Source organism: Mustelus asterias, chromosome 1 (assembly GCF_964213995.1).
Source record: "Mustelus asterias chromosome 1, sMusAst1.hap1.1, whole genome shotgun sequence".
Classification (NCBI taxonomy): domain Eukaryota; kingdom Metazoa; phylum Chordata; class Chondrichthyes; order Carcharhiniformes; family Triakidae; genus Mustelus; species Mustelus asterias.
Window position 1 is genome coordinate 125610476 of NC_135801.1, and position 26923 is coordinate 125637398.

Sequence of the window (26923 nt, forward strand, 5' to 3'; positions counted from 1 at the left end):
AAGTATAATCACGTCCAGAAATAATTTTTTCACTGGGCATTGATTGTGCAGAACAACACACATGATGATTTCCATCTGTTGTGTCTGGATTCTCTTGTCTTGAACACTTGAACTTCTTTTAAATGATTAGCAGTCTAAGGCACTTGTGTAGAAAAGCATTTCAAAGGACCTATGGCATTAAAAATCTTCTATGATGAAGCATTGGTAAGTTTCAGTCTTGTAGATGAGGTCTGACGTTATATTGCAGTGCGAAATAATTTCAGTCAGGATGCAATTTCTGCAAAAACAATGCTAACTTGCTGACCATGTGCTTCAGTACTTCAGCAGAACGACGCCAGCAGTGCGGGTTTAATTCCCATACCAGCTGAGGTTATTCGTGAAGGACTGCCTTCTTAACCTTAATCCTCACCTGAGGTGTGGTTGTGGTCAGGTTAAATCATCACCTGTCAGCTTTAAGATTCCAAATTTTACACCCAGTTTTAAAATAAAGAGAGGGGGATAAACTTGACAACTATAGGCTAGTTGGACTAACGTCAGTGATGGAAAAACTTCATGTAGAATCTAACAGTCGGTGTGGGGATTGGCAGGCAGTACTGGAAGCGACTGTGAATTCCAGTCCCACCAATTAAAACTCACCCTCAAAGGGGAGAGCTGCCTATGATCATCTGGGACTGTGGCAATTTTACCTTAACTTCAGCACATACACAAATATAATTTATCTGTAATGGTAAAAAAATTATCTAAATAACTTGCTGTAATTCCACATCTTGTACCCATGAATAATTGATAATGATAAGATGACCTAAGAAGATCCAATTTTGATTATATCCTAAACAAGTTCAATTGTTAATTCTCAAACTTTGGGTTGTATCTTGGTGCCAAAGGAAAGGAAGATTCCAAATTTTACACCCAGTTTTAAAATAAAGAGAGGGGTATAAACCTGACAACTACAGGCTAGTTGACTTAACGTCAGTGATGGAGAAACTTCATGTAGAATCTAACAGTCGGTGTGGGTCATCGGCGGGCAGAACTGGAAGCGACTGTGAATCCCAGTCCTGCCAATTAAAACTCACAGGCTGCCACTTAAGTAATCGCAACTGCATTGATTGAGCAGGGATGGGTGCTTGGTGAACACCATGTCCAATTGCGGCCTGCCATGAACTTTAAAAGCGATGTCCACAGGCCATTGAATAATCCTTGTCAGCAGAATGTCAATCGCAGTAGGCCACAGCAGATGGGAGGTGAGTTCCGGCAGCCAGCAAATACTGCTTGTCTGAACGCTGGTGGAGGCAGTAATGAAAAGGAGGGACATCCTGATGCCAAGGGATGGGAGGAAGAGGCCACCCCACCTCACCAAGAAGACATGGATCAAAGTGGCAGCGGAGGTCAGTGGTCATGACCTTGTCTAGAGAACCTCAATCCAGTGCCAGAAAATATTTAATAACTTTCTGCGCTCGGCACTGGTGATTACTGAGTGGGCATTGTGCTGAATGGGACACTGAAGAGAGTATCCATCCATGGTTGTGATCAAGTATGAGGGTTTTGTGTAGTCTCAGAACACGTGCTACTGCGTCCCATGGCTGGAGAGATAGATCAACAGCCTTTGGTCCATCAAAGGTTCAGGTGTCCAAAGGGGTGGTAATGTTAGCAAACCTTTTGGGGGTGTTTTATATTAGGGGCAGCATGGAATGGTATATGAGATGAAAGTTTCAGCACTCAATGTAGCTTTTCCTCCTGAAAGTCAGTGATGCACAAAACCACAACAATCAGGAGAGATCTGCCACTGGTGGCGGGGTGTCAAACCTGGTGATCCTCACCAGCCGTGAGCTGGGAGTCCTGGAGCTGGAGAGTATTGGGCGGCACGGTAGCACAGTGGTTAGCACTGCTGCTTCACAGCTCCAGGGTCCCGGGTTCGATTCCCGGCTCGGGTCACTGTCTGTGTGGAGTTTGCACATTCTCCTCGTGTCTGCGTGGGTTTCCTCCGGGTGCTCCGGTTTCCTCCCACAGTCCAAAGATGTGCGGGTTAGGTTGATTGGCCAGGTTAAAAATTGCCCCTTAGAGTCCTGGGATGTGTAGGTTAGAGGGATTAGCGGGTAAATATGTGGGGGTAGGGCCTGGGTGGGATTGTGGTCGGTGCAGACTCGATGGGCCGAATGGCCTCCTTCTGCACTGTAGGGTTTCTATGAAAGAGTGAGTTAAGCGGCAGATCATTAGGTCATGGAGAGGCTAGCATGTTTGAGGAAGGTAAGAGCGCATTAGACGAAAGTATGACAGATTCATGGTGGAAGTAATGAGCGCTTCATCCATCAGAACAATTTCATTTTTGCGCCAATTACTGAGAAACCTCAGTGCAACTGAGGCCAATCGCGATGGCTAGCATGTGCTGAGATGTTATTCTGTGCGATATGTGTCATGAATCTAACCTTTTGTTTTCATCCCTCAGATGAGCTGCCCGTTGGAGTCAGCCAAGATGCATCCCTTTACACCTGAGGAATGCACACACGGCACACCATTTCTCAGCGCCAGCGCAGATATATGCACGTTGGTGGCTGTGGCCATGTCGGATGAATTGCTGGGGCACAGCAGTGAGGGCACGTCGTGCATACTGAGGCAGATGATAGAGGCAGGACACTGCAGTGCACCAGCAATCAGAGGACTGCTGGAGTCAAGGACCATGCTGAGTGCGAGGAGGGTGATGAACCTCTGAAATCTTTCATAAGGTGGCAAATGCTGAATATCCAGCAGGATGCATAGGGAGATCTGGCGGATAACCCTGATGAACTGCATGCCATGATCTCAGTCATGGAAGAGTCCTTGCGGAGCAGTGACCCTGAGCTCCGGGTGCACAGCCTGATCCGCTGAGAGAGTGGTGACTGTAAACGAGAGGGAGCTCCAGAAGAGTTATGATGTGTTACTGGGGTTGTGCTTGAATCTGCAAGCCCTCATGCAGGCAGTGATCTCAGGAGATCAATGCCTTTGTGGGAGAAGGAAGCATCAACTAGTGTCACTAATGGTTGCCCATCCTTCACTTGTGAGCAGGGAGATGAGAATTTATCACAAAATGACAGATGAGGTGGCTGCTGTCCCTGCGGACTCTTCCTACAGACTCCCGGACGAGGGCACTAACACCTCTGTCTCTCTGCCCATTACCACTCCATCCTGCGGTCCGCAACGACTGAAGGTTGCCTGGCAATGTTTGCTGTGGCCCAGTCGGTGGAGTGTAGACATTCACAAAGCAAAGCACCGTGCCCCCTTCATGAACCGTCAAATGCAGCAATCGGCCTGGTACAGACTCCTTGATCCCCAAGATCTCTAGCTGAAAATGTGGGGCCAACAAGATAGCCACCCCATGTGAACTAGGTGCAACATGACTCATGTAGAACCCCCTGCTCGCCACTACAGGAGCTATGAGGCTTTGTCTCCTGGACTGGTTGGTTTCTTGTAGGAGGCACACCGCATACTTCCCGTCTTGGAGCACTGAGAAGCTCTGGAATCTGCGTTGTGCCCCCAGATCAGTCGAGGCATCCGAACCTTATCTTCAGCAGCCCAATGGTCCTCTACACCACTACTCTTGTGGATACATAGCAGTGGTTGTATCTATCTTCTTTGGTCACCCAAAAGGCATCATCATTCACCTTTTCTGTGGGTAACCTTGTCACCAATCAACCACCAGTCAAGATAGGCTGGAGCAACAAAGAGCCTGGGCACTTGGAGTGATGAAGAAGGTATGCATCATGCGAGCTGCCCAGGTACCTTGCACACATCTTCAGAATCTGAGTCTTCTGGTCACATACAATCTGAATGTTCATAGAGTGAAACCCTTTCTGTTCACAAAGGCTTTTGGTTGGTCAGCTAGTGCCTTGATGGCCACTTGGGTGCAATCAATGTCATTGTGGATGCGGGGCAACCCTGCACTGGCTGTGAATCCTCTCACATGTGCAGCCTGGTTGTTCTGGTCCATCCTGAAATCTTCTCACATGCCTGAACAGGGTGCTAGGGACCAGCTTGACACTGCTGTGTGCAGCTGGCTGAGGGACACATGGATTACCCAGGGTGCCCTGGAAGATTCCGAAGGCATAAAAGTTTAGTGCCACCGTGACCTTCAGAACCACAGGCATTGGGCGTCCTCCAACACAATTGGAGGCTATCTCAAACCCAACCATCTGGCAGATGGTCAACATGGCTTCCCTTGAAAGCCAGAGCCTACTGAGGCACTGGACGTCAGTCATGCCAAGGTAGTTTGATCACTGTCTGTACATAGCTTGGCAGCACGGTAGTGGCATCTTCTTCAGGGACCTCCTTGCCCTGATTATCCTGTGCCTGCATCTCTGCCTGAGGGGGATGCCTGTGACCAGCAACCAATCAATTCTCTTTCCTCTTCAGAGGAGGAGGTCCTCCCTGCCTAGTAGACAGCACCCTTCACCAGGTTGGCTAATGGGACTCACCCATGAGCAAAATGTGTCAGGGGGACCCAAACCTCCAGTGCCAGAGGACAGGAATGTCATTTGAGCTCCACACTCTGATGTACCCATAGAAAACACTCTATCAATACTCCAGAACACCAGTTCACCTCACCCCTAAAAACGCCGAATTCTTCAGCTATGTTTACAGCAGAGCCCTTATATCCTGCCCTACCATGCAAAAATAACAATTTTGGTTCATCTGCCTGTCTGTGTTTTCTATGTGATGAGCTTAAAATCAAATGGGTAATGTTAAATTTGTGTCAATTGGTGTTTTAATCCCCTAAATTATTTTCGTTATTGTCAGCAAGTGCACTGCTGATCTGTGCCATGCCCGCTGATCAAAATATTGCACAAGTGCGTGATGATGTCAGGATAGGTGCCCAACATCATCATATGTGATGTAACGGTCTTCCAGTCAGGTGTTGGTGAAATTCTACCCTTGGTGACAATACCTTAGTGGCAGCTGGGGCCTGGGTTTAACTACTCGCCCAAAAGTCAGCATCTCTGACAGTGTAGCACTCTTTCACTATTGCGTTGCAACATGAGCTTAGATTTTTGTGCTCCAGTCTGTAGTGAAAGTTTAACCCACAAACTTTTGTCAGGTAAGAGAGCTACTTACTAAGGCACCAATTGACATTTGGAAAATTATGGATTAGTAAATGAGAGTTAGTGCGGATTTGTTAGAGGAAAATCATGTCTGACTAATCTGATTGCACTCCTTGATGAAGCAAGTGCAGTTGATGTTTATGTGGACTTTCAAAAGGTGTTTGACAAAGTATCACATAATAGACTTGTTAGCAAAATTAAAGTCCATGGAAGTAAAAGGACAGTGGCAGCATGAATGCAAAATTAGTTCGTCAGACAGAAAGCATTTTTAAGACCAGAGGGAAATATGCAATGTTGTTCACTAAGGGGTCAGTATTAAGACACTCTTGTATTTGACATACGGTAATGACCTAGACCTGGGGACAGTAAGAAGTCTCACAACACCAGGTTAAAGTCCAACAGGTTTATTTGGTAGCACGAGCTTTCGGAGCGCTGCTCCTTCATCAGATGAATGGAGAGTTGGGTTCACAAACAGGACATATATAGACACAGACTCAATTACAAGATAATGGTTGAAATGTGAGTCTTAACAGGTAATCAAGTCTTTGTAGGTGCAGACAATGCGAATGGAGAGAGGATTAAGCACAGGTTAAAGAGGTGTGAACTGTCTCAAGCCAGGACAGTTTGTAAGATTTTGCAAGCTCAGGCCAAATGGTTACAGGTAGTGTGACATGAACCCAAGATCGCGGTTGAGGCCGTCCTCATGTGTGCGGAACTTGGCTATCAGTTTCTGCTCGGCAATTCTGTATTGTCGTGTGTCTTGAAGGCTGCCTTGGAGAACGCTTACCCGAAGATTGGAGGCTGAATGCCCTTGACTGCTGAAGTGTCCCCTGACAGGAAGGGACCACTGGTGATTCTCGAGCGGTGTCCATTCATCCATTCATCCAACAACCTCAGGCTAAAAGAACGATCATTTAAAAAAGAGATGAGGAGGAATTTCTTCAGCCAGGGAGTGGTGAATCTGTGGAACTTTTTGCCGCAGAAGGATGTGGAGGCCAGGTCATTGAGTGTAGAGGTTCTTGATTAATAAGGGGATCAGGGGTTGTGGGGAAAAGGCAGGAGAATGGGGATGAGAAAAATATTAGCCATGATTGAATGGCGGAGTAGACTCGATGGGCTGAGTGGCCTAGTTCTGCTCCTATGTCTTATGGTCTATGGTCTACTGTGCCTACCCCAGTCCAACACCAGCATCTCCACATCATAGACCTGGGTATACAGGGCATAATTTCAAAATACCAAAACTTGCAAATGCAATAAGCAATGAGGATAATAGATGTCAGAAGGACATAATGAAATGGTGAAATGAGCAGAAACATGAAGATGAAACATAACAGTGTTATCTTGATGGAACGAATGAGAAGACAATATGAACTAAATGGTACAATTTTAAACAGGTACAGGGGCAGAGAGATCTTGGGGTAGGGAAGCCTGTACACGAATATTTGAAATTGAGCAGACTGTTAAAAAGCATATAAGACCTTAGTTTTGTTAATAAAGGAGTAGGGTTCAAAAGCAAGGAGGTTATGCTACTTTTTTAAATAAAACACTGATTAAGCCTTAGCTGATGTGTTACATTCACGCGATAGGAAGGATGTCTAGGCCTTTAAGAGTTGCAGGATTTAATGATTTTCTTTGGTTTGGTCATTTGGGATGTGAGCATTGCAAGGCCACTGTTTGTTGGTCATCTCTAATTTCCCTTGAAGCTGGTGGTGAACTACCTTTTTGAACCTCTGCAATCCATGTGGAGCAGGTACACTCATGGTGCTGTTAAGAATGCAGTTCCTGGATTTTGACCCAGTGATAATGAAGGAATGGCAATATAGTTCCATGTCAGGATAGTGTGTGACTTGGAGAAAAAGTTGCAGGTGAAGGTGTTCCCATGCATCTGCTACTTTTGTTTGTCTAGGTGGCAGAATTTGCAGGTTTGGAAGATACTGTAGAAGGAACCATGGTGAGTTGCTGCAGTGCACCATGCAGATGGTACACACTGCTGCCACTGTTCACTAGTGGTGGAGGCACTGCATGTTTAAAGTGGTGGATGGGGTACTGATCAAATGAGCTGCTTTATCCTAGATGGTATCAAGCATCTTGAGTGTTGTTGGAACTGCATTCATCCAGGCAAATGGAGAGTTCCTGACTTGTGCCTTATAGATAGTGGACAAGTTTTGAGAGGTTAGGAAGTGAGTTACTTGCTGCAGAATTCCCAGGGACGAGGGACTTCAGTTATGTGGAGAGACTGGAAAAACTGGGAATGTCCTCTTTATACCTAAGAAAGATAAATAAACATATAAACATAGAAAATTGGAGCAGGAGGAGGCGCTTCGAGCCTGCTCTGCGATTCACGATGATCATGACTGATCATCCAGTTCAATAGCCAGATCCCGCATTCCCCTCCATATCCTTTGATCCCCTTCGCTTCAAGTGCTATATCTGATTCTTGAAAACATTCAATGTTTTGGCCTCAACTGCTTTCTGTAGTAATGAATTCCATGGGCTGACCACTCTCTGGGGGAGAAATTTCTCCTCATCTGTGTCCTAAACGGTCTACCCTGTATCCTCAGACTGTGATCCCTGATTCTCGACACCCGCACCATCAGGAACATCTTTCTTGCATCTACCCTGTCTCGTCCTGTTAGAATTTTATAGGTTCCTTTGAGATAGGTTCCTTAGCGTACAAAAGGCTCAGAGAGCTTGGCGAAGATAGGGATTTAGAAGAGTATACGGCTTGTAGGAAGGGACTAAAGAAGGAAATTAGGAGAGCCAGAAGGGGTCACGAGAAGGCCCTGGCAGGTAGGATTAGGGAGAACCCTAAGGCGTTCTATAAATATGTGAAGAGTAAAAGGATGAGACGTGAAGGAATAGGGCCTATAAAAGGTGAAGGCGGGAAAGTCTGTACGGAACCAGTAGAAATGGCAGAGATGCTCAATGAGTATTTTGCCTCGGTTTTCACAGAGGAGAAAGACCTGGGTGGATGTACTGCGGGCGTGCGGTGGACTGAAAGGACTGAGTATGTGGACTTTAAGAAAGAGGTTGTGCTGGAATCTTTGAATGGCATCAAGATAGATAAGTCGCGAGTCCGGATGGGATGTACCCCAGGTTACTGTGGGAGGCGAGGGAAGAGATTGCAGAGCCTCTGGCGATGATCTTTGCGTCGTCGATGGAGACGGGAGAGGTGCCGGAGGATTGGAGGATTGTGGATGTGGTTCCTATTTTCAAGAAGGGGAATAGGGATAGCCCAGGTAATTACCGACCGGTGAGTCTAACCTCAGTGGTTGGTAAGCTGATGGAGAAGATCCTGAGGGACAGGATATATGAGCATTTAGAGAGGTTTAGTATGCTCAAGAATACTCAGCATGGCTTTGTCAAGGGCAGATCGTGCCTTACGAACCTGGTGGAGTTCTTCGAAAATGTGACTAAACACATTGATGAAGGAAAGGCGGTAGATGTGGTTTATATGCATTTTAGCAAGGCGTTCGATAAGGTCCCCCATGCAAGGCTTCTGGAAAAAGTGAGAGGGCATGGGATCCAAGGGGCTGCTGCCCGGTGGATCCAGAACTGGCTTGCCCAAAGGAGGCAGAGAGTGTGTATAGATGGGTCTTTTTCTAAATGGAGGTCGGCCACCAGTGGTGTGCCCCAGGGATCTGTTCTGGGACCCTTGCTGTTTGTCATTTTCATAAATGACCTGGATGAGGAAGCAGAGGGATGGGTTGGTAAGTTTGCCGACGACACGAAGGTTGGTGGGGTTGTGGATAGTCTGGAGGGATGTCAGAAGTTGCAGAGGAACATAGATAGGATGCAAGACTGGGTGGACAAGTGGCAGATGGACTTCAACCCAGATAAATGCGTCGTGGTCCATTTTGGTAGGTCAAATGGGATGAAGGAGTACAATATAAAGGGAAAGACTCTCTGTAATCCATCAAAAGCAAGAACATCCTTCCTCAAATAAGGAGACCAAAACTTCGTACAATATTCTAGGTGTGGTTATCATGCTATGATTCTACAGACAGAAGTGCGGTGGGGGTGTATTCTACTGTCACTTTAGTTGCCCATAGCCAAATTTCAGAGACAGAGCCCTTTTTATTCTGGTGGCAAAAGAGAAATACCCACTTTGAGAAGCTGTGGGCTGTTTACTGCTCTGAGGGTTGGGGGAGAGGGTCATAGCACCAAATGGGGCTGAACAAAGAAAATCCTGATTTTTATGAACTCTCTTCCAGTGCTGTCTGGACACAATAACAATGAATCCTTTCAGATTGAATGTTGTTGGCCTTGTGAACCTGTTATCGAAATGTTTAGTATACTTAATGGTTCATGTCTTCAGTAAAGCAGTGAACAGAGGATTTTGATATTAGTTGTTATTATGTGGGATTATAAAACATAATGTAAGGGACTGAGGAAAATTTGTGGGGAAGACATTTACCAGTGTTCTTTGTCCCTTGTGGGTTTCAGTGTCCTGTTTGCCGGGCGGGTGCTGTGAACAGGATGCTGTTGGTTGAGTGATGTGGGCTGGGCCAATGGGATTGCTCTGGGGGCGGGAGGAAAAAAAGGCGCCAGGAAGTGAAGCAGCTGCAGAGCTGGAGAGGGAGAGAGCTGAAGAGGGAGTGTGCAGAGAGAGAGCTTTTCCCAGGCAGTGAGAATTCGGTTTGGAGTGAGAGGCAGCCAGGCGTTCCCTTGCCTGTTCTTTTCATTACTGCCGAGGAGGACAGCCTTCAGCGCACTCGACCTACGTTGCTGCATGGATAGCTTGCGGCACCTCTGCCTCCTGCAGCATCATCTTCCACACGTGTGTCTCTTCTGGACTGTGTGTGGGTGTCGTGAGTAACTGGTGGGGATTATACAATCCAACTGGAACAGTATCTACAAATGTGTTACTGAGGATGAGTTTCCCCATGTGTGCACCAACGGATGGGCCCCAACGGTTATAGATCAGAGCTCACTGTTTTATGTCTGTTAATTATAATTGTTATTAAATTTATTTTTGATATTCCGATTACAGTACTGACATTTATGGGTAAACAGGGAATTAGCCAAATCAACATCAACCGCTAGGAATTCGGGATCCTGTTGATTAAATATTTAAATAGTAGCCCCATATAGTGGTCAGCAGGGGGTTACATTTTTGGAGGCACCGCTGGGATCATTCCTGTTTACCTGACAGGTCAATAATTTTTTTTTCCCCGTCAGTCAGTAACAGTTAACCCAGTAATTACAACAGGAAAAGTTTTTACAGTGTTAGTAGCTCACTTAAGACAATGGATTTTTCTCAGGCTGCTGACTGGAGCCGCCAAAAGAATATCAGTCTTTCTCGTGGCATATTACTGAGCAATGTGCCAATAGATACTAGTGAGGAGACCATTGCTAGGGTCTTAAACACAGTGAAAGTCTTTGGTCGCACCAAGATTTGTGGTCGCCATGGGGATTCTACTGACACACAGTTGTTCAAACTAGTGGAGACTAGCATTGATTTAACCCCTGACACTGTACCCCCAGATGTAGGTATTGAAGGAGAAGCTGGGCCATGGGCTGTGCATACTCTAGAAAGCCTTGTCACACAGGATGCTGTTCCTGAAGAGGATGCTTTCCATACATAGCTGTTGTTACTACTACAACAGGAAGGCAAGTCGATGGAGGATTTTCAGGCCATAGTATCAGAAAATCAAGCTCCCAAGGTGGATGTGAACATGGAGTTAGTGACTGCTATTGGCAAACTGGTGGACAAGTGCAACCAAGTGTCAACCGATGGGCCTCGCTACAGAAAGCTGAGACTGTTTTCAGGACTTAAACCTGTACCCCCAGGTGAGGAAGAATATGATGCCTGGATGGAGCAGGCTACCCAGATGATCAGTGAGTGGCAATGCACTGACGCCGCCAAGAGACAGCGTATAGTGGAGAGTTTAAAAGGGCCTGCTGCTGACATCGTTCGATTTTTGAAAGTTAGCACTCCCACTGCTATGGCCACCGATTATTTATCCGCTCTGGACACAGCTTATGGCACCACAGAGAGTGGAGCCGACATCTTGGCCAAGTTCAGACACACATACCAGGATGAAGGAGAAAAACTCTCTGCTTTTCTATATCGCCTTGACAAACTTCTCCATCGTGCTCTTCTTAAGGGAGGAATTACGGCTGCAGACATGAATCGAGCTCGGATGGAACAGCTAGTCAAGGGTGCACTCACTCGAGACATGGTTGCTCTGCGTGTAAGGATGAGCCACACCCTGGACAAACCCCCTTCCTCCTTCCAGCTGATGCGGGAGGTAAGAGAGGAAGAAAATTGGATTAGCGCCAGAGAAGGGGTGAAAGCTACTGCCACTGCAGCCACCGCCAGTGTACCGCAGTCCTCAGTTACGTCTGAGTTGAACAGCCTACGAAATGAGGTAAGGGAACTGACTTCTCAGGTGGCCAGACTGTTGAGCGCCGTTCCAGTTACCCCTACATCTGAAAGTACGACAGCAAGGACTGGGTCCGTACAGCAAGCACCAGAAGCTGCTGTTTGGGACGTGTCGCCCCGAGTGAAAATGTCCAAACCACTGCCGGCAGGAATCTTTTGCTACAGGTGTGGGCAAGATGGGCATACAAGGAGAGAGTGCAAAGAACTCGAGCATCTGAAGAAAGTGCATCAGAAGCTGATCAAAGCAAGCAGACAGCAGGGATACTTCTCAGGAGCCATGTGAAGGAACGGTGCTTGGTTCCGTGTGAATTACGTTCCACCCACTGTCCACCCCCAGCGAAGCAAGGCTCAAAACAGTTACCTGCAGGATTAGTGGGGCCCATCTCTGGTGTACCTGTGCAAATAGAAGGAGTTTATGCAAGAGCTTTGCTTGACAGTGGCTCCCAAGTAACCATTTTGTATCGCAACTTCTACGACACCTACCTGAAACACTTACCTCTCCAGCCACTTGAAGACCTGGAAATATGGGGTTTAAGCTCTCACCAATACCCATATGATGGCTACCTGTCCATACAACTCGAGTTCACTGTCGCTGTAACCAGAGTGCCGCAGACAGTTGACAGTTTGGCCTTAGTATGTCCTGACCCTGTGAAAGATAACAACATTGCCGTGCTGGTGGGGACAAATACCCGGCTGGTGAGAGAGTTGGTGGAGTCCTGTAAAGAACAGGCGGGAGAACGCTTCTTGGGTACTTTGACCATACACCCCGTCCTCCGAGAAGCTTATGAGACACTCACCCAGTCTGAAACAACAGAAGGGGTAGACAAGCATGGTACTGTGTGGTTTACCCAGCACAAGCCAATCACCTTGCAACCAGGACAAGTGTTTAAAGTCACTGGCCTCCCAAAGTTTCCTGGTGATTTCACAGACCAGCTAGCACTGATAGATCAGCCTATTGACACTTTTTCCCCTGAAGAGTTGTGGGTGAGGCCTGAGGTTCATCTTGCATCAGTTGTTTCCAGCAGACGCATTACTGTGACTGTGAAGAACCTGTCATCCAGAGAAATCTCCTTGAAACGTGGGACTCCAGTAGCCCATATTTTTCCAGTAGCCCCTGTTCCTCTGCCAAGGGCACAGTGTGCGGATAAAGCTGCAATCGAACTGACCCCTTCCTCTTTTGATTTTGGAGCCTCTCCTATGCCAGAGGAGGCAAGGAGGCGTCTCTGTGAGAGAATGATGGAGAGGAAAGAGGTTTTCTCTCAGCACGAGTGGGATGTAGGTTGTTCTAAAAGCACCAGACATGAAATAAGACTGAAGGATGCAAGGCCCTTCCGAGAGAGGTCACGTCGCTTGTCGCCTGCTGACTTTGAGGATGTGCGCCAGCACCTACAGGAACTACAAAGCCATGGCATCATCTCTGAATCGCGTAGTCCCTACGCATCGCCAATAGTAGTCGTACGCAAGAAGTCAGGGAAGGTACGAATGTGCGTGGACTACCGAACCCTTAACCTTCGAACAATACCGGACCAGTACACTGCCCCAAGGATAGAAGACGCTCTTCACTGCTTGTCTGGGAGTAAATGGTTCACAGTCCTCGACCTGAGGAGCGGGTACTATCAAATACCCATGAGTGAGGCTGACAAGGAGAAGACTGCTTTTATCTGCCCGTTGGGTTTTTATCAGTTCGAACGCATGCCTCAGGGAATTTCCGGAGCACCGGCCACTTTTCAGAGAGTCATGGAACATACTGTCGGCGACATGAACTTTCTGGAGGTGTTGGTGTACCTGGATGATCTCATTGTGTTTGGACGAACCTTCGAAGAACACGAGGAGCGGTTGCTCAAAGTGCTTGACCGGCTCCAAGAAGAAGGTCTGAAGCTGTCGCTTGACAAGTGCCAGTTTGGCAGGACTTCTGTCACCTAGGTTGGACATGTAGTGTCGCAGGACGGAATAGCAACGGATCCATCCAAGGTAGAGGCTGTTGTCTCCTGGCCAAGACCCCAAACGGTGACAGAGCTCAGATCCTTCCTTGGATTTTGTGGCTACTATCGCCGCTTTGTCAAGGACTTTTCCAAACTCTGCCGTCCCCTTAACGGACTCCTTCAAGGATATCCTCCCTGTCCCTGCTCCAAGGGGAGTCAGACTGCAAACTCACCTGACAAGACTTACTTCAAGCCTTCTGAACCCTTTGGCTCTCAGTGGAGTGAGCAATGCGAACATGCTTTCCAGGGACTCAAGACCCGGCTCACCAAAGCCCCTGTATTGGCGTTCGCAGATCCACAGAAGCCTTACATTCGGCACGTGGATGCTAGCCTGGACGGACTAGGTGGTGTCTTATACCAAGAGCATGATGATGGTCTACGCCCAGTTGCATTCATCAGCAGAAGTCTCTCGCCATCTGAGAAAAACTATCCAGCACACAAACTGGAGTTTTTAGCTCTCAAGTGGGCTATTGTGGATAAGCTACATGACTATCTTTACGGAGCTACTGTACAAGTCAGAACGGACAACAATCCCCTGACCTACGTCACAACGTCAGCTAAACTGGATGCCACTGGTTATCGCTGGCTCTCAGCACTGTCCACCTACAACTTTAGCCTTAAGTATAGACCAGGCCGGCATAACCTTGACGCAGACTCGTTGTCTCGATGTCCACATGACAGCATGACACCAGATGACGAATGGCAAGAAATCCCAGTTCCAGGAGTGCGGGCTCTCTGTCAGACTGTGTCGAGTAGCACACGAGCAGGACACTCCTATCCATGTGTGATCGAACAAATAGGGGCTCATGTGGCTGCAGTTCCCAAGGCTTTCTGTCATACCGTTGCAGTAGTAGCTGATCAGCTGCCCACTTTCAGTCCAGCAGAGCTTCAAGCTGCTCAGAAAAGCGACCCGTGTATAGGAGAAATATGGCTAGCTGTCAATCAGAAGGCACCGGCAAGTCAAATACAGACAAACCATCCTGATCTTACACTTCTGAAACGAGAGTGGGGAAAGTGGTCAATCGAGCAGGGTCTGCTTTACAGGACAGTCAAACAGTCTGACCTACGCTTACGGCGACAGCTTGTGCTCCCCAAGCAGTTCCACCGTATGATTCTGAAGTCACTGCATGACAACAATGGACATCTGGGATTTGACAAGACCTATGCACTCGTCAGTGACAGATTCTTCTGGCCCCGCATGAAGCTAGACGTAGAGACATACTGCAAGACATGTGAACGCTGCATTAAGAGAAAGACTCTGCCACAGAGAGCAGCACCATTTTCCCACATCCAAAGTTCAGGCCCTATGGATCTTGTATGCATTGACTTTCTCTCCATAGAACCTGATTCCCGCAATGTGTTGGTAGTCACTGACCACTTCACTCGGTATGCACAAGCATTCCCAACCAAGGATCAGAGAGCCATAACGGTTGCCAGAACTCTATGGGAGAAATACTTAATTCACTACGGCCTACCAACTCGCATACATTCAGACCAGGGTTGGGATTTTGAAAGCCAGTTGGTGAGAGAGATGTTGACCATGTTGGGTGTGAGGAAATCAAGAACTTCACCATACCACCCACAAGGTGACCCTCAACCAGAGAGGTTCAATAGAACCCTGTTGAACATGCTAGGAACTCTTGAGCCCAGTCAAAAGTCCAAATGGAGTCAGCACATTGCACATCTGGTCCACGCGTACAACTGTACCCCAAATGAAGCTACCGGGTATTCACCCTACTTTTTAATGTTCGGGAGGGAAGCCAGACTTCCTGTGGACGTTTGCTTTGGCGTGTCAGCGGATGGGACCTCAACAACTTCCCACTTGCAGTATGTGTCTAAGATGAAGAAAGAGCTGCAAGCAGCCTATCAGTTGGCCCAAGCCACTTCCGCTAAAATGAACCAAAGTAACAAGGAGAGGTATGACCAGAGAGTGCGCTACCATTGCTTGAAGCCTGGGGATAGAGTTCTCATTTGAAACCTTGGCCTGAAAGGGAAACAGAAGCTTGCTGATCGGTGGAGTGCAAATCCTTATGTGGTTGAGAGTCAAATGTCTGATCTTCCTGTTTATCGTCTAAAGCCTGCAGATGGTTCGGGACCCATTAAGGTCATGCACCGAAATCATATTTTGTCCCTGGGACAAGAGGTCCAATTGAGCACTGAGGTTGACTCAAAGCCTACTCCCTCTCCAAGAGCCCTCAGGCGCAGAAAAGCAAAAGAAAGGAATCAAACTCCTGAGGTTCACAAAGATGACTCCGCAGCTGATGTGCCCCTGGGAGATCAAAACTCCTCAGAGTCAGAGTATGGACATTACCCAGAGGACTTGATCATTGACAATCCGGAGGGAATCTGTGAACAACCGGAACAGGATGTCATGCCTACAGAGTCCAATCCCCCCACAAATGCTACAGAAGTCGCAGCGAGCTCAGAATCTTCAGAAGGGCTACCTGTTGTGATAGAAGAGGTCGTAACTGAGCAAAGGGAAGTAGAATCAGACCGTTATGTTGAGGGCACTTACACTACGGACACATCTAACATAGCCAATCCAGAACCAGAGATGAGATCACAGAGAGAGAGAAAGCCAGCAGACCGTTTCCATTATACAAAGCTGGGAGAGCCGTGTGCAAAGTCTGTAGTAGTAGGACATACAAGTGTTCACTCAGCTACGCCACCCACTATGCATTTTCCTGAACACTGCAATAGTTGTCATACATGGTGGTGTAACACCTTTGCTCAGTGCTTGTCATGTATAAATAAGGTACCACTCTTTTCACCCACTATTATATAAGGTACATGGTGTAATTGGTTAACTGGGTCCTATGTCATGTACTTCAGCATGGGGGCATGCTGTATTTTTGGTGGGGGAAGAATGTAAGGGACTGAGGAAAATTTGTGGGGAAGACATTTACCAGTGTTCTTTGTCCCTTGTGGGTTTCAGTGTCTGTTTGCCAGGCGGGTGCTGTGAACAGGATGCTGTTGGTTGAGTGATGTGGGCTGGGCCAATGGGATTGCTCTGGGGGCAGGAGGAAAAAAAGGCGCCAGGAAGTGAAGCAGCTGCAGAGCTGGAGAGGGAGAGAGCTGAAGAGGGAGTGTGCAGAGAGAGAGCTTTTCCCAGGCAGTGAGAATTCGGTTTGGAGTGAGAGGCAGCCAGGCGTTCCCCTGCCTGTTCTTTTCATTACTGCCGAGGAGGACAGCCTTCAGCGCACTCGACCTACGTTGCTGCATGGATAGCTCGCGGCACCTCTGCCTCCTGCGGCATCATCTTCTACACGTGTGTCTCTTCTGGACTGTGTGTGGGTGTCGTGAGTAACTGGTGGGGACTATACAATCCAACTGGAACAGTATCTACAAATGTGTTACTGAGGATGAGTTTCCCCATGTGTGCACCAACGGATGGGCCCCAACGGTTATAGATCAGAGCTCACCTGTTTTATGTCTGTTAATTATAATTGTTATTAAATTTATTTTTGATATTCCGATTACAGTACTGACATTTATGGGTAAACAGGGAATTAGCCAAATCAACATCAACCGCTAGGAATTCGGGATCCTGTTGATTAAATATTTAAATAGTAGCCCCATATAGTGGTCAGCAGGGGGTTACAATAATTTTCAGTCTTATATTAGGATAACAAAATGCATGTAATTTGAGAGTACAAAAATGTTTACAATGAATTACATTGTGGACCAAGAGGTTGTTTACCAGCTGGGGACATGAGGGCATCTTAGGATAAGGGGACAATCATTTAGTACTAAGATGAGACATTTATTCACTCAAAAGATTGTAAATCTTTAGAATTTTCTACCCAGAAAGTTGTAGATGCTTCAATATTGAATATATTTATGGCTGAAATAGATTATTAGTTTCCTGGAATATAGGGATATGTGGAGCGAGCAAGTAATTGGAGTTAAAGCAGAAGATCAACCATGATCGTACTGAATGGTGGAGCTGGGTTCCATGTAGTCTACTCCTGTTCTTATTTCTTGTTTTCTATTTTGAATTTGGCATATAGAAAAAGTATGTTTACTTCAAAATCTTTTTAATTTTTATTGTGCTTATTTTTATTATCTGTATATGTACAAGCTCAGTTGGCTGTGATATAGATAGTTATTTAACTGTTCTAAACTTTGAACGTATTGGAAATATATGAGGTATTGAAAGCAACCACTTAGCATGTTTCTTCTTATTCCTTAGAGGTGCATAATTTTGAGAATAATTCCAAATAGTATTTGCTTGTTTCTGTTTGAATCTTGTCTATTTCAAAAACTCGGCAATAATTTTTTTAACAGATTTGCTACAGCATTAAAATGGTATAAAACACTCAATCCCCTGATCCTTTTTAGTGGTGACTGTTTAAATCCTTCACTCTTAAGTACAACTACAAAAGGACGGCACATGATACCGATTCTTAATGCTTTTGGAATACAGTGTGCAGTGTTTGGTGAGTAAATTTTGAAGTGTCATACTTTGTATTAATTCCCTCATGATTTTCATATTTCTTTCTTGTGCTACTTATACTATTCAATCATTCAGAACTTTGATCCTGTCATTTTTATTTTAAAGATAATAAAGATTTATTTCTTTAAACATTTAAGCTTTAAAAATGACCGGTAGGCCATTGAAATATCCACTCACACGTTTGGACTGGAAAATCCAGTTGGCATGAAGAGCTGGAAAATTCTGGCCCCTTGGAGTTTTCATAATTTCCTGGAGATCCCATTATTTTTCCAGATAGCACTACACTATAGTGAAATCTTCATAGCTGCTGACACACTGCAGGGCAGTGAACTCTACAGCCGTCTTAGTCATCTGTTGTGCATCTTGAGAGTGGTTACATAAAAGCAGCATTTATGTTTGGTGCTCTACTATCATCCATCATTTTATAGCTGAGATCATTATCTATATGTTCAGTACTTTGTAGCTGACATTTCTTAACTAACTTTAGGCCACACATTCATCTTGGTTTATTTTTATAGCTGTTACCACTCATCTTGCTTTCACCACCATTGCTGTTCTCCTTCCTATCTTCTTTGCTGTCATTTCCTCCTCATAGCTGTCACTACTATCACCCTCTTTCCCACCCCAAGCACCCTGGTCTCCCCTCTCTTGTTTATCACTTAAGCAATGTGAAAAGTTGTAATAAAATTAACTATATTGTTACGATCTTAGTTGATGTTATAACTAGGGGGAAGATCCCAGAATGGAACTCTGGTGCAAAGGACTGTTACTTTTACTTTTATATAAAAACATGGAAACAGAATCACAGGACCGCTTATTATTCTTGACCACAAGAAAAAAACATTAATTAATAATGCAAAAATTGGATTATAATCCAATTTACTCCCCCTTTTGTTTAACAATTACACACAGGGTTTAGGATTAACACCGATTACAAAGTACATCTTAAACTGCAATGGTCTCATTAACACACCAAGTCCCTTTTAAATACATAAGATGATTGTGGTCAAATACACAGACTCCACTCTGAACTCAAGTTAGTATTTGTGTCTTTCTCCTCTGAATCCCCCAGATTATTGCCACGTGAGAGTTTCCAAACTCCACTCCCAAAAACACAATTAAAAATCTTCTCTCACACAATAATGCTTTCCCTTAGTAGTTTGCATTCCAAATTTCAGTCCAGTTTTTCCAAATGACACTTTTAAACAAAGCTTCCACTCCACTTTTAACACTGAAGCCAGTCCAGGATTTTACACTAAGCCCTTGAGTTTCTCTTTGTCTTGATTGTTGTTCAAACTGTTCACAATTGGTTTAACTTTCAAATTCCCAGACTCTTATTAAAATGGCATCAAACGATTGAATTACCTCTGGAGTCTGCTGTCACACATTAAATCTGATTACTGCAATTGTCTCTAACTTAAAATTTAGTTTACTCTTCCTTGAATTCTTCTGGACAATACCTTGGTCTCTGTTCTAATTCCAGGTTATCAAGACTGCAACTTGTTCCTTAGAAAGCCTGCATCTTTGCAAACTCCCTTGACCTGTCCAGCTTCTCCTAGCAGAGTTGAGAGATGTTCACTCCACAATGTCATGTCTCCAACTACAATATATCCAACTAAAACTAAGACTTGAAAGCTTTTTTACCTTAACTTAGCCATTTGCTAAGCAATGACTGCTAATACTATTCTTCATCCATAACCCTCTCTAGGCACAATAGAACCACAGTTGGACTCACATTGAAGTCTGCACTGACATAGCTGATTGTCGATCTCAACACGACATTCCCACATTATCCCATATCCTCTGATGTCATTTGAAACTAGAAATCTATCAATCTCTGCCTTGAGTATATCAATGACTGAACTTCCACCACCCTCTGGGGTAGAGAATTCCAAAGATTCACCACCCTCTGAGAGATGAAATTCCTCCTCACCGCGCCAATCATAGAATCCCTACAGTGCAGAAGGAGGTCATTTAGCCTGTCGAGTCTGCACAAACTCTCTAAAAGAGCACCTCAGCCAGGCCCTCCCCTCCGCTCTATATGTGTAACCCTGTGCATTTACCATACCTAATCCACCTAGCCTACACATCTTTGGACTCTAAGCAGCAATTTAGCATGGCCAATTCACCTAACCTGCACATCTTTGGACTGTAGGAGGAAACTGGAGCACCCGGAGGAAATCCACATAGGCACTGGGCAAACATGCAAGCTCCACACAGACAGTCATCCAAGGCCAGAATCGAATTTGGATCTCTGGCGCTGCGAGGAAGCAGTGTTAACCACTGTGCCACCATGTTGCCCAAAGTCCGAAAAAGCTTTCCTTTATTCTGAGACCCCTGGCCCCTTAAGAATTTTGTAAATTGGTATTGGGATTGGCTTATTTATACCACTCTTAAGATGCTTACGAGGACAGGGCAAGATTTATGTAGCTGCATTTTAATGCCATTACATTACCTGAGGCTACCCATGAACATTTCCATGGAGACTAATGCCCATATAATGTAATGGTTAGAGTAAATTTCTACTCTTCAATAATTTTATTGGGTGAGTTTCATTGGGCACAATTGTCCATTTGAAATTTGTCAATAGTCTCATTGACAAGTTAAGACAAGTGGGATCAAAATTTTAAATAAAGCAATAATGTTTTCATGAGTTGATAACTTTTAATTTGTAGTGATCGCTATCTTATCCACAAAGGGAACCACTCTTGTTTCTTATTCCATGCAATGTCATTACCAGTATTGATTGAAAGCTATTTTAGAATATTTTTAGGAAAGGAAAAGAGCATCAGACCAAAATAAACCTGTCTAAGTTTCTTGATAACCTTTTGAAAATATATATAGTAAATTGAATTGAATTGTAAACTATTAAGCTTCACCTTCTCCTTAAAAAAAATCCTTCAGTCTGTTGACATTCCTTAACTACATTTTTTATTTGCCTTGCTTATAGTTCCTCTCATGTTATTGATAAAATGTCAAGTGTTATAACAAGTTACTTTCTCTTGGTTATTGAGTCAAATGCTCTTTTGATAAATCTGAGTAACTAACAATACCAGAAATGCATCAATACATTCTGTTTACAGGAAATCATGAATTTGACTTTGGAGTTGACCTGTTGGAAGAGGTTATATCAGAGATGAATTTCCCTTGGTTGCTGAGCAATGTGTATGACTTGTTTACTTCTGAGCCACTAGGACATGGCATAGGAAGCAAGATATTAGATTGGAATGGTGTAAAAATTGGCTTGATGGGCTTAGTGGAAGAAGAATGGATTGATACTTTAGCAACTATTGATAAGTCAAGTGTGAACTTTATCGATTATGTAATCGTTGCTGACCAATTGTCTCAAGATCTTCGCGCCAAAGGTGCAGAACTTCTCATTGCTTTGACACACATGAAATGGAGTAATGATATTAGACTCGCAAGGAACGTTGATGGATTGGACCTGATTTTAGGAGGTCATGATCATGACTATGGAACCAAAGAGGTTAACGGCACTCTTATTATCAAAAGTGGATCAGATTTTAGAAGCCTGACTAAAATTGAGATTACAAGAACTGGTGAGAATAATTACAAGTACACCACACAGAAGATAGAGATTACAAAAGATTTGGAGGAAGACAACTTTGTGAACAAAATTGTCCAAGAGTTTACTTTTAATCTGGAGGTATGTTGCCCATTGTTTAATTATTTTAATGGTATAATTTCATTTAATCTATTTATTAAAACATTGAAATAGCTTGCTGGAACATACTTCAATCTTGTACTGGCATATATATCTTACAACCACCTTCGTTGGTGTTCAGTTAATGGACCAGTGTTAACTGAAAATATAGAACATTCTGATGCAATACATCTACATGCTAAGCTTCAAAGTGGAAGAGGCATTTTACAAGGCAAAATTGAAATGGTATCTTCTAAAGAAAGATCTCCACTGTGTGATATAAAATCAGTACAAATTCTGATGCCAAATTCTACATAATTTAAAGGAAGAATGTCTTTTGTTAAAGAAAACAGGTGTGTTTGCAAGCAAACCTGTTGCAAGGATGGAAAGTTAGCTGAGTGATGCGACGCAAAAGGTTAATTATAGTTTGCTTGGATTGGAGAAATGGAGTGGTGTTGTATCCTTGGGGTTTAGAGTTGAGTTGCATATAGTTTTATATCTTTGCATTATTAAAAATCTCATAAGTTGCACATTTCAGGTTGAATTTTGTCAAGCTAGTGGTGGCCCTGGGCTGGAAAGTTAGGGGTAATAGTGGGAAGCAGTGGCGTAGTGGTATTGCCACTGGACTAGTAATCCAGGAGATCCAGGGTAATGCTTCGGGGACCCAGGTTCGAATCCCATCATGGCAGATGGTGAATTTTGAATTTGTAAAAACAAAATGGAACTAAAAGTCTTAATGATCATGAAACCATTGTGGATTTTTGTGAAAACCCATCTGGTTCACTGAGGTCCTTTAGGGAAGGAAATTTGCCATCCTTACCTGGTCTGGTCTGGTCTGGTCTACATGTGACTCCAGATCCGCAGCAATGTAGTTGACCCTCAGGGTTGGGCAATAAATGCTGGCCTAGCCAGCAAAACCCACATCCCATGAATGAATAAGGAAAACCCCACCTCATCCACTTGAAGGCACCTGAACTGGATTCTATGGCAATGTCATTAGTTTTCCTGTCCCTTTAAAGGGAAGAGATTCTGCCTCCAAGAACGACCTACCAATCCAGCAGATCTTCAGTCCCAGCAGTGCAACTGGGAGTATTGGTTACTGTTAAGACTGCATCCAACTAGGAGAAGCAGCATGGACACTGCCCTCCTGAACAATATCAGTGGATCCAGGAATTGCTGGGGCCATTCAAAGAAGCCTCAGAGAGGTTGGGGATGGGGTGTGTGTTTGGTGAAAGTGGAGGAGGTATGTTACTATGGAGGCTACCATTGCCACCTGTAGGTCTCTGTGAGCTGCAGGCTGTCTGACCAGGAGAACCTCAACCCCAACCCCACAGGGAGGCCAGGGTTTATCAGGTAGTCTCCCCATGCGCCTTTACTGCTGGTAAAATGCCATCTTGGAAAATGAATGAGCTCAAGGTAGACAAAGTGAATGGGACGTACTTAGACCAAACAATAGATTTTTTCCCAAATACATTATCCAATTTTTATTAAAACCAGGAGCTTGTTATTCCTTCGTTTTATTGATTTTGCAACAGGAATCGTTGTTCGTTTTTTTATCCTGTGCACTGTATTAACTGTATTCTCTTCTGAACTTTTCATCAACTAATGCCCAATTTCTTGGCAAACTGTATTCAAGCTGCAATTGATTAGATGGCTGGTGGAATTTTTTGCCATTACCATCTTTCTGATAGAAAGCTCTCTAGTTCATTTAAGAGTCATTGATTTGGCCAGTGCCACCTGGGCTTCTCTAAGACAATGTAAGCATTGCTAGTAACAGTAAGGAAGTAACCTAGAATATTCATCACACTTCCACAAACATTGCTTTGATAAAGAAAGTGCAGAGGATTTATTTCAAGTTACTATTTTTAATTTACATCCCCTGTACAATTCATGTTGAAATTGCTGAATAATATGATTTTTTTTAAAATGCACCCCCTCTCCCCGTTCCACTTTTCTTTTCCTGAATGCAGTGACATAATGCTGGAATATAGTTTGCCCAAATAACCATTCCTCAGAACTAAGGTAGTGAGAGCTTTCTGGCTGTTTTTTGCTTCCTAGCCCAGAGATTCTGAAAGTAATTATCAGGCACCATCACTCCCTGTCTAAAGCCTGTTCTCAAGGCCTTTGCGTCTCACAGGCTGCACAGCCGACGTTTTTTGTCACATTTTGCAACATTCTGTGCAGAAGAAATCCCACAGGGTGGCCCACACGATCACGCTGGTGGGGCAGGGCCTAATGGAGCTGGCGAACTTCCCCTGGACAATGGCGCTGGGCTGAGAATCATTAACTTCAGGTGGCTCTGCCAGTTTTACACTCATATTCAGAGTAACTATTCTAAATGTCCAGACCGAGCCCTGCAAGGTACATCCCTGACCCCCCACTGGGGACCCCCCACCTCTCAACTAGGCACCCAACCCCTCCCCCTACCCAACAGGGCTGAACCTCCCCCTGACCCGACTTGAAGCTTCCTTTTTCCCTTTCAATGGGACCTTTAAATTCACCTGCTTCACGGCAGTTAGTGGCGTGAAAAGGGGGTGTGACTTCATTCGCTCTGCTCCTTTTGCTCTGTGCTGCTAGAGCCGTGGACGTGCTTCGCTTCTTCAATATCACCAGGCCTGAGTCAGGAAGTTTGGACGAGACAGGTGCTTTACAACTTAAATGCAGGTAAGTCGCTACAGAGTGGCAATCTAGTGTTGATTCTGCAGTTACGGACTATTATGTTCACAAAAGAATAGCTTTTCATAAAACCTTTTGTATGAAATAGATACACATGTTTCTGCTTGTTATCCTTTTAAAAATAGAAAAGTAAGTAATTAAGCATACATAGCATTAACATCCAATAGTAAAAATGATTTTGGGTAACTAATGAGGAATTTCAGCAAATTACATCAATTTCATGGGCCAATATTAAAATGTTCTTGCAAAAACGCTAATAAAATATTACTGCTTTGATCTCTCAGCTAAGGGTGGCCTTGGCGTAATTAGGTCAGCATGGCTACAGAGATCTTCTCTAGTCTAATAGAGCCCCCTTTCATTGCATAGGGTACCTTCCTTTTGAGTTCTCTGCCCAAAGGCAGGTCTGATCAACAGCACTACAACCTCCACCATGCTTAGGCCAAGGAGTCAGATATTGAATCCACCCCAGCTGGAAAAGAGATCAAACCCTATTTTGTTGGTGCCAATCTGATCTGCACCAACCACCCAGGCAACTGAGTCAACTAGCCCCCCAAGGAGTCTGAGTTGCTGAGGCATGCATGTTATAGCCTGGAGCTATGAATAGTGATAAGAGATGCTCTAATTTCCTTTCCATCACATGGATGACCAGGAATCTCCTGCTCTTACCATCTGCCACTGGCATGTATTGGAAGGATTTATTAGTTGATGCTCAACCTGTTTGGTCACGTTATGAATGCACCTTCCATCAAGTCCTTGAGTGGGAGTTGAACCTGGAGTTTCTGGCTTAGAGGTTGGGGTGCAATTCAGTTCAATCTATGTAGAGAATGCATGGTGAAAACAAATGTTTTATGACCGACCTGGTAAGGTTGTTTTTGAGTGGAAACCACCATCTATAGTAAGTTTATGTTATATTGTTTGACATCATAAATAATGATTCATCTCTTAAGACCCAAAGTTCTTGGTAAACCTGTCTTCAAGCTCTAAATTGTTAGATGGCTTGTTGAGTATTTTGCCATTGCTACCACCTTACTGGCAGAGTCCTCTGATTCAATTAAGGATCATTCGACTTTGTCCGTGGTTTCCATTATGAGCATCTCTTAAACAGAGTTTTGGTTAATTCACAGTTATTAGAATTGATGGACATATTAATATGAACTGAGATTGCTTTGATGTAAGTGCCAGTTGTCAGTTTATAACAATAAGCAAAACAAATATGAAATCTTAATTTGTCACATGCTTTTTTTTAAACCTATGCAGCACCTATTAGGGGAGGTGCTATGTCAGATAGAGGTAGAACTGGATGGACGTTTTACCACTGTAAGGAAATCAGAGAGCAGTCTCGGGAATCTTGTTACCAATGCCATGCTTGAAGCTACCCATGCTGATGTGGCATTACTTAATTCAGGTATATTTTTCTGCAGCTATCCTTGTTTAGAATAATATAGTAGAAACACTTTAAAATCATTTGCAATTAGCACAAATCCCACTTAAAGTTGAATTTTCCTATCCCAGCTACTCAGCATGGGTAACACCATTTTATGAGGCTGTAGAGCAATTTTATCTGTTTTGAAGTGCGTGAGTATGGATCACTATCATTTCAAGTTTTAAGTAGAATCAAAGGCATCAAATCCTTTTACGGTTTTCAGTAGTCGGAAGAAGTGAAGATGATTATAAAGAGCCTTTATACTAGTCTGAATTAGCAATGCACGTTATAAAAATGTATGCCTGATGTTAAATTGCATATCCAACATTTTTTTTATTGTAATGAGTGTCTCTTCCTCTACCACTCTTTAAGGCAGTATGTTCCAGACCCCTAGCATTCTCTGGGTGTAAAAACTACTCCATGACTCCCCTCTGATCCTTCTAACAATTATTTTTTTATATGCAGGCTGTAGAGCATTTTGTCCATTTGAGGCAGCCATACATGCATGTATCATCAGATGATATCTGCTATGGAAAAATAATAAAAGATCAATTTTTAATAGCTTGTGCAGTACTAACACTAATGTCTCTGGTTGTATATATAACTGTTTCTGTCTCAAAAACTTCACAATGGAGACAGGATTGTGAAAAATAAATATTGTTTTCATATATGACATTTTTGGAAGTTTTTCTCTGCTTTCTGCAAACAGCATTTTAAGTTGGTGATGTAGGGACACATTGGGCGGAATTTTACGAGAAAAATTCTAAGTGTTCAGCTAGTGTGAACACAGGAGAGTTTCAGATCTGTTTTTTGGGCGAGCCTTTATTCCCAATCTTATTGATTGAGACATTGAAAAAATGGGCTAGACTGTTTCCAGCCACAAGAGGCAGTGGGCATGGCTTAACTTGTCAGCCAGCTTGCCCCAGCAGCAGAGGGAGCTATTACACACGTGCAGACATCTGTGACTGCACATGCATAATTGCAACAGCAGAGGGCTGACAGAGAGAGACTGTTGCAGCTGGCCTCAATGGACCCCCCCCACCCCTCCGTAGCTATCGTGTAGGTCTGCGGCTGATCACGAGCCCCACACCGCCTGGAAATATCACCCCCGCCACCCCCCACCCCGCAGCCCAGACTGATTGCCTATACCCCCCAATCGATTGCCTGCAGAGTGGCAGCGGGCCCCTTCCGTCCCTGATTGGGCCTCCCCGACCTGTGCTTGCCCCTGTAGGTCCTGTCCCCTTCAGGCTCTGCCCCTGTAGGTC

At 44.5% G+C, this 26923-nt stretch overlaps 1 protein-coding gene across 1 annotated transcript in view; it reads left to right on the top strand.

Moving 5' to 3' along the window:
* The first annotated feature begins 171 nt into the window (after window positions 1-171).
* LOC144510122 (mannosylglucosyl-3-phosphoglycerate phosphatase-like) overlaps window positions 172-26923 on the top strand; it is a 71551-nt gene continuing 44799 nt past the window's right edge. The window contains exons 1-5 of the mRNA XM_078239498.1: window positions 172-204; window positions 1115-1385; window positions 17738-17878; window positions 20979-21562; window positions 25493-25640. Of these exons, the coding sequence (XP_078095624.1) occupies window positions 172-204; window positions 1115-1385; window positions 17738-17878; window positions 20979-21562; window positions 25493-25640 (1177 nt within the window). The remainder of the gene's footprint in view (window positions 205-1114; window positions 1386-17737; window positions 17879-20978; window positions 21563-25492; window positions 25641-26923) is intronic.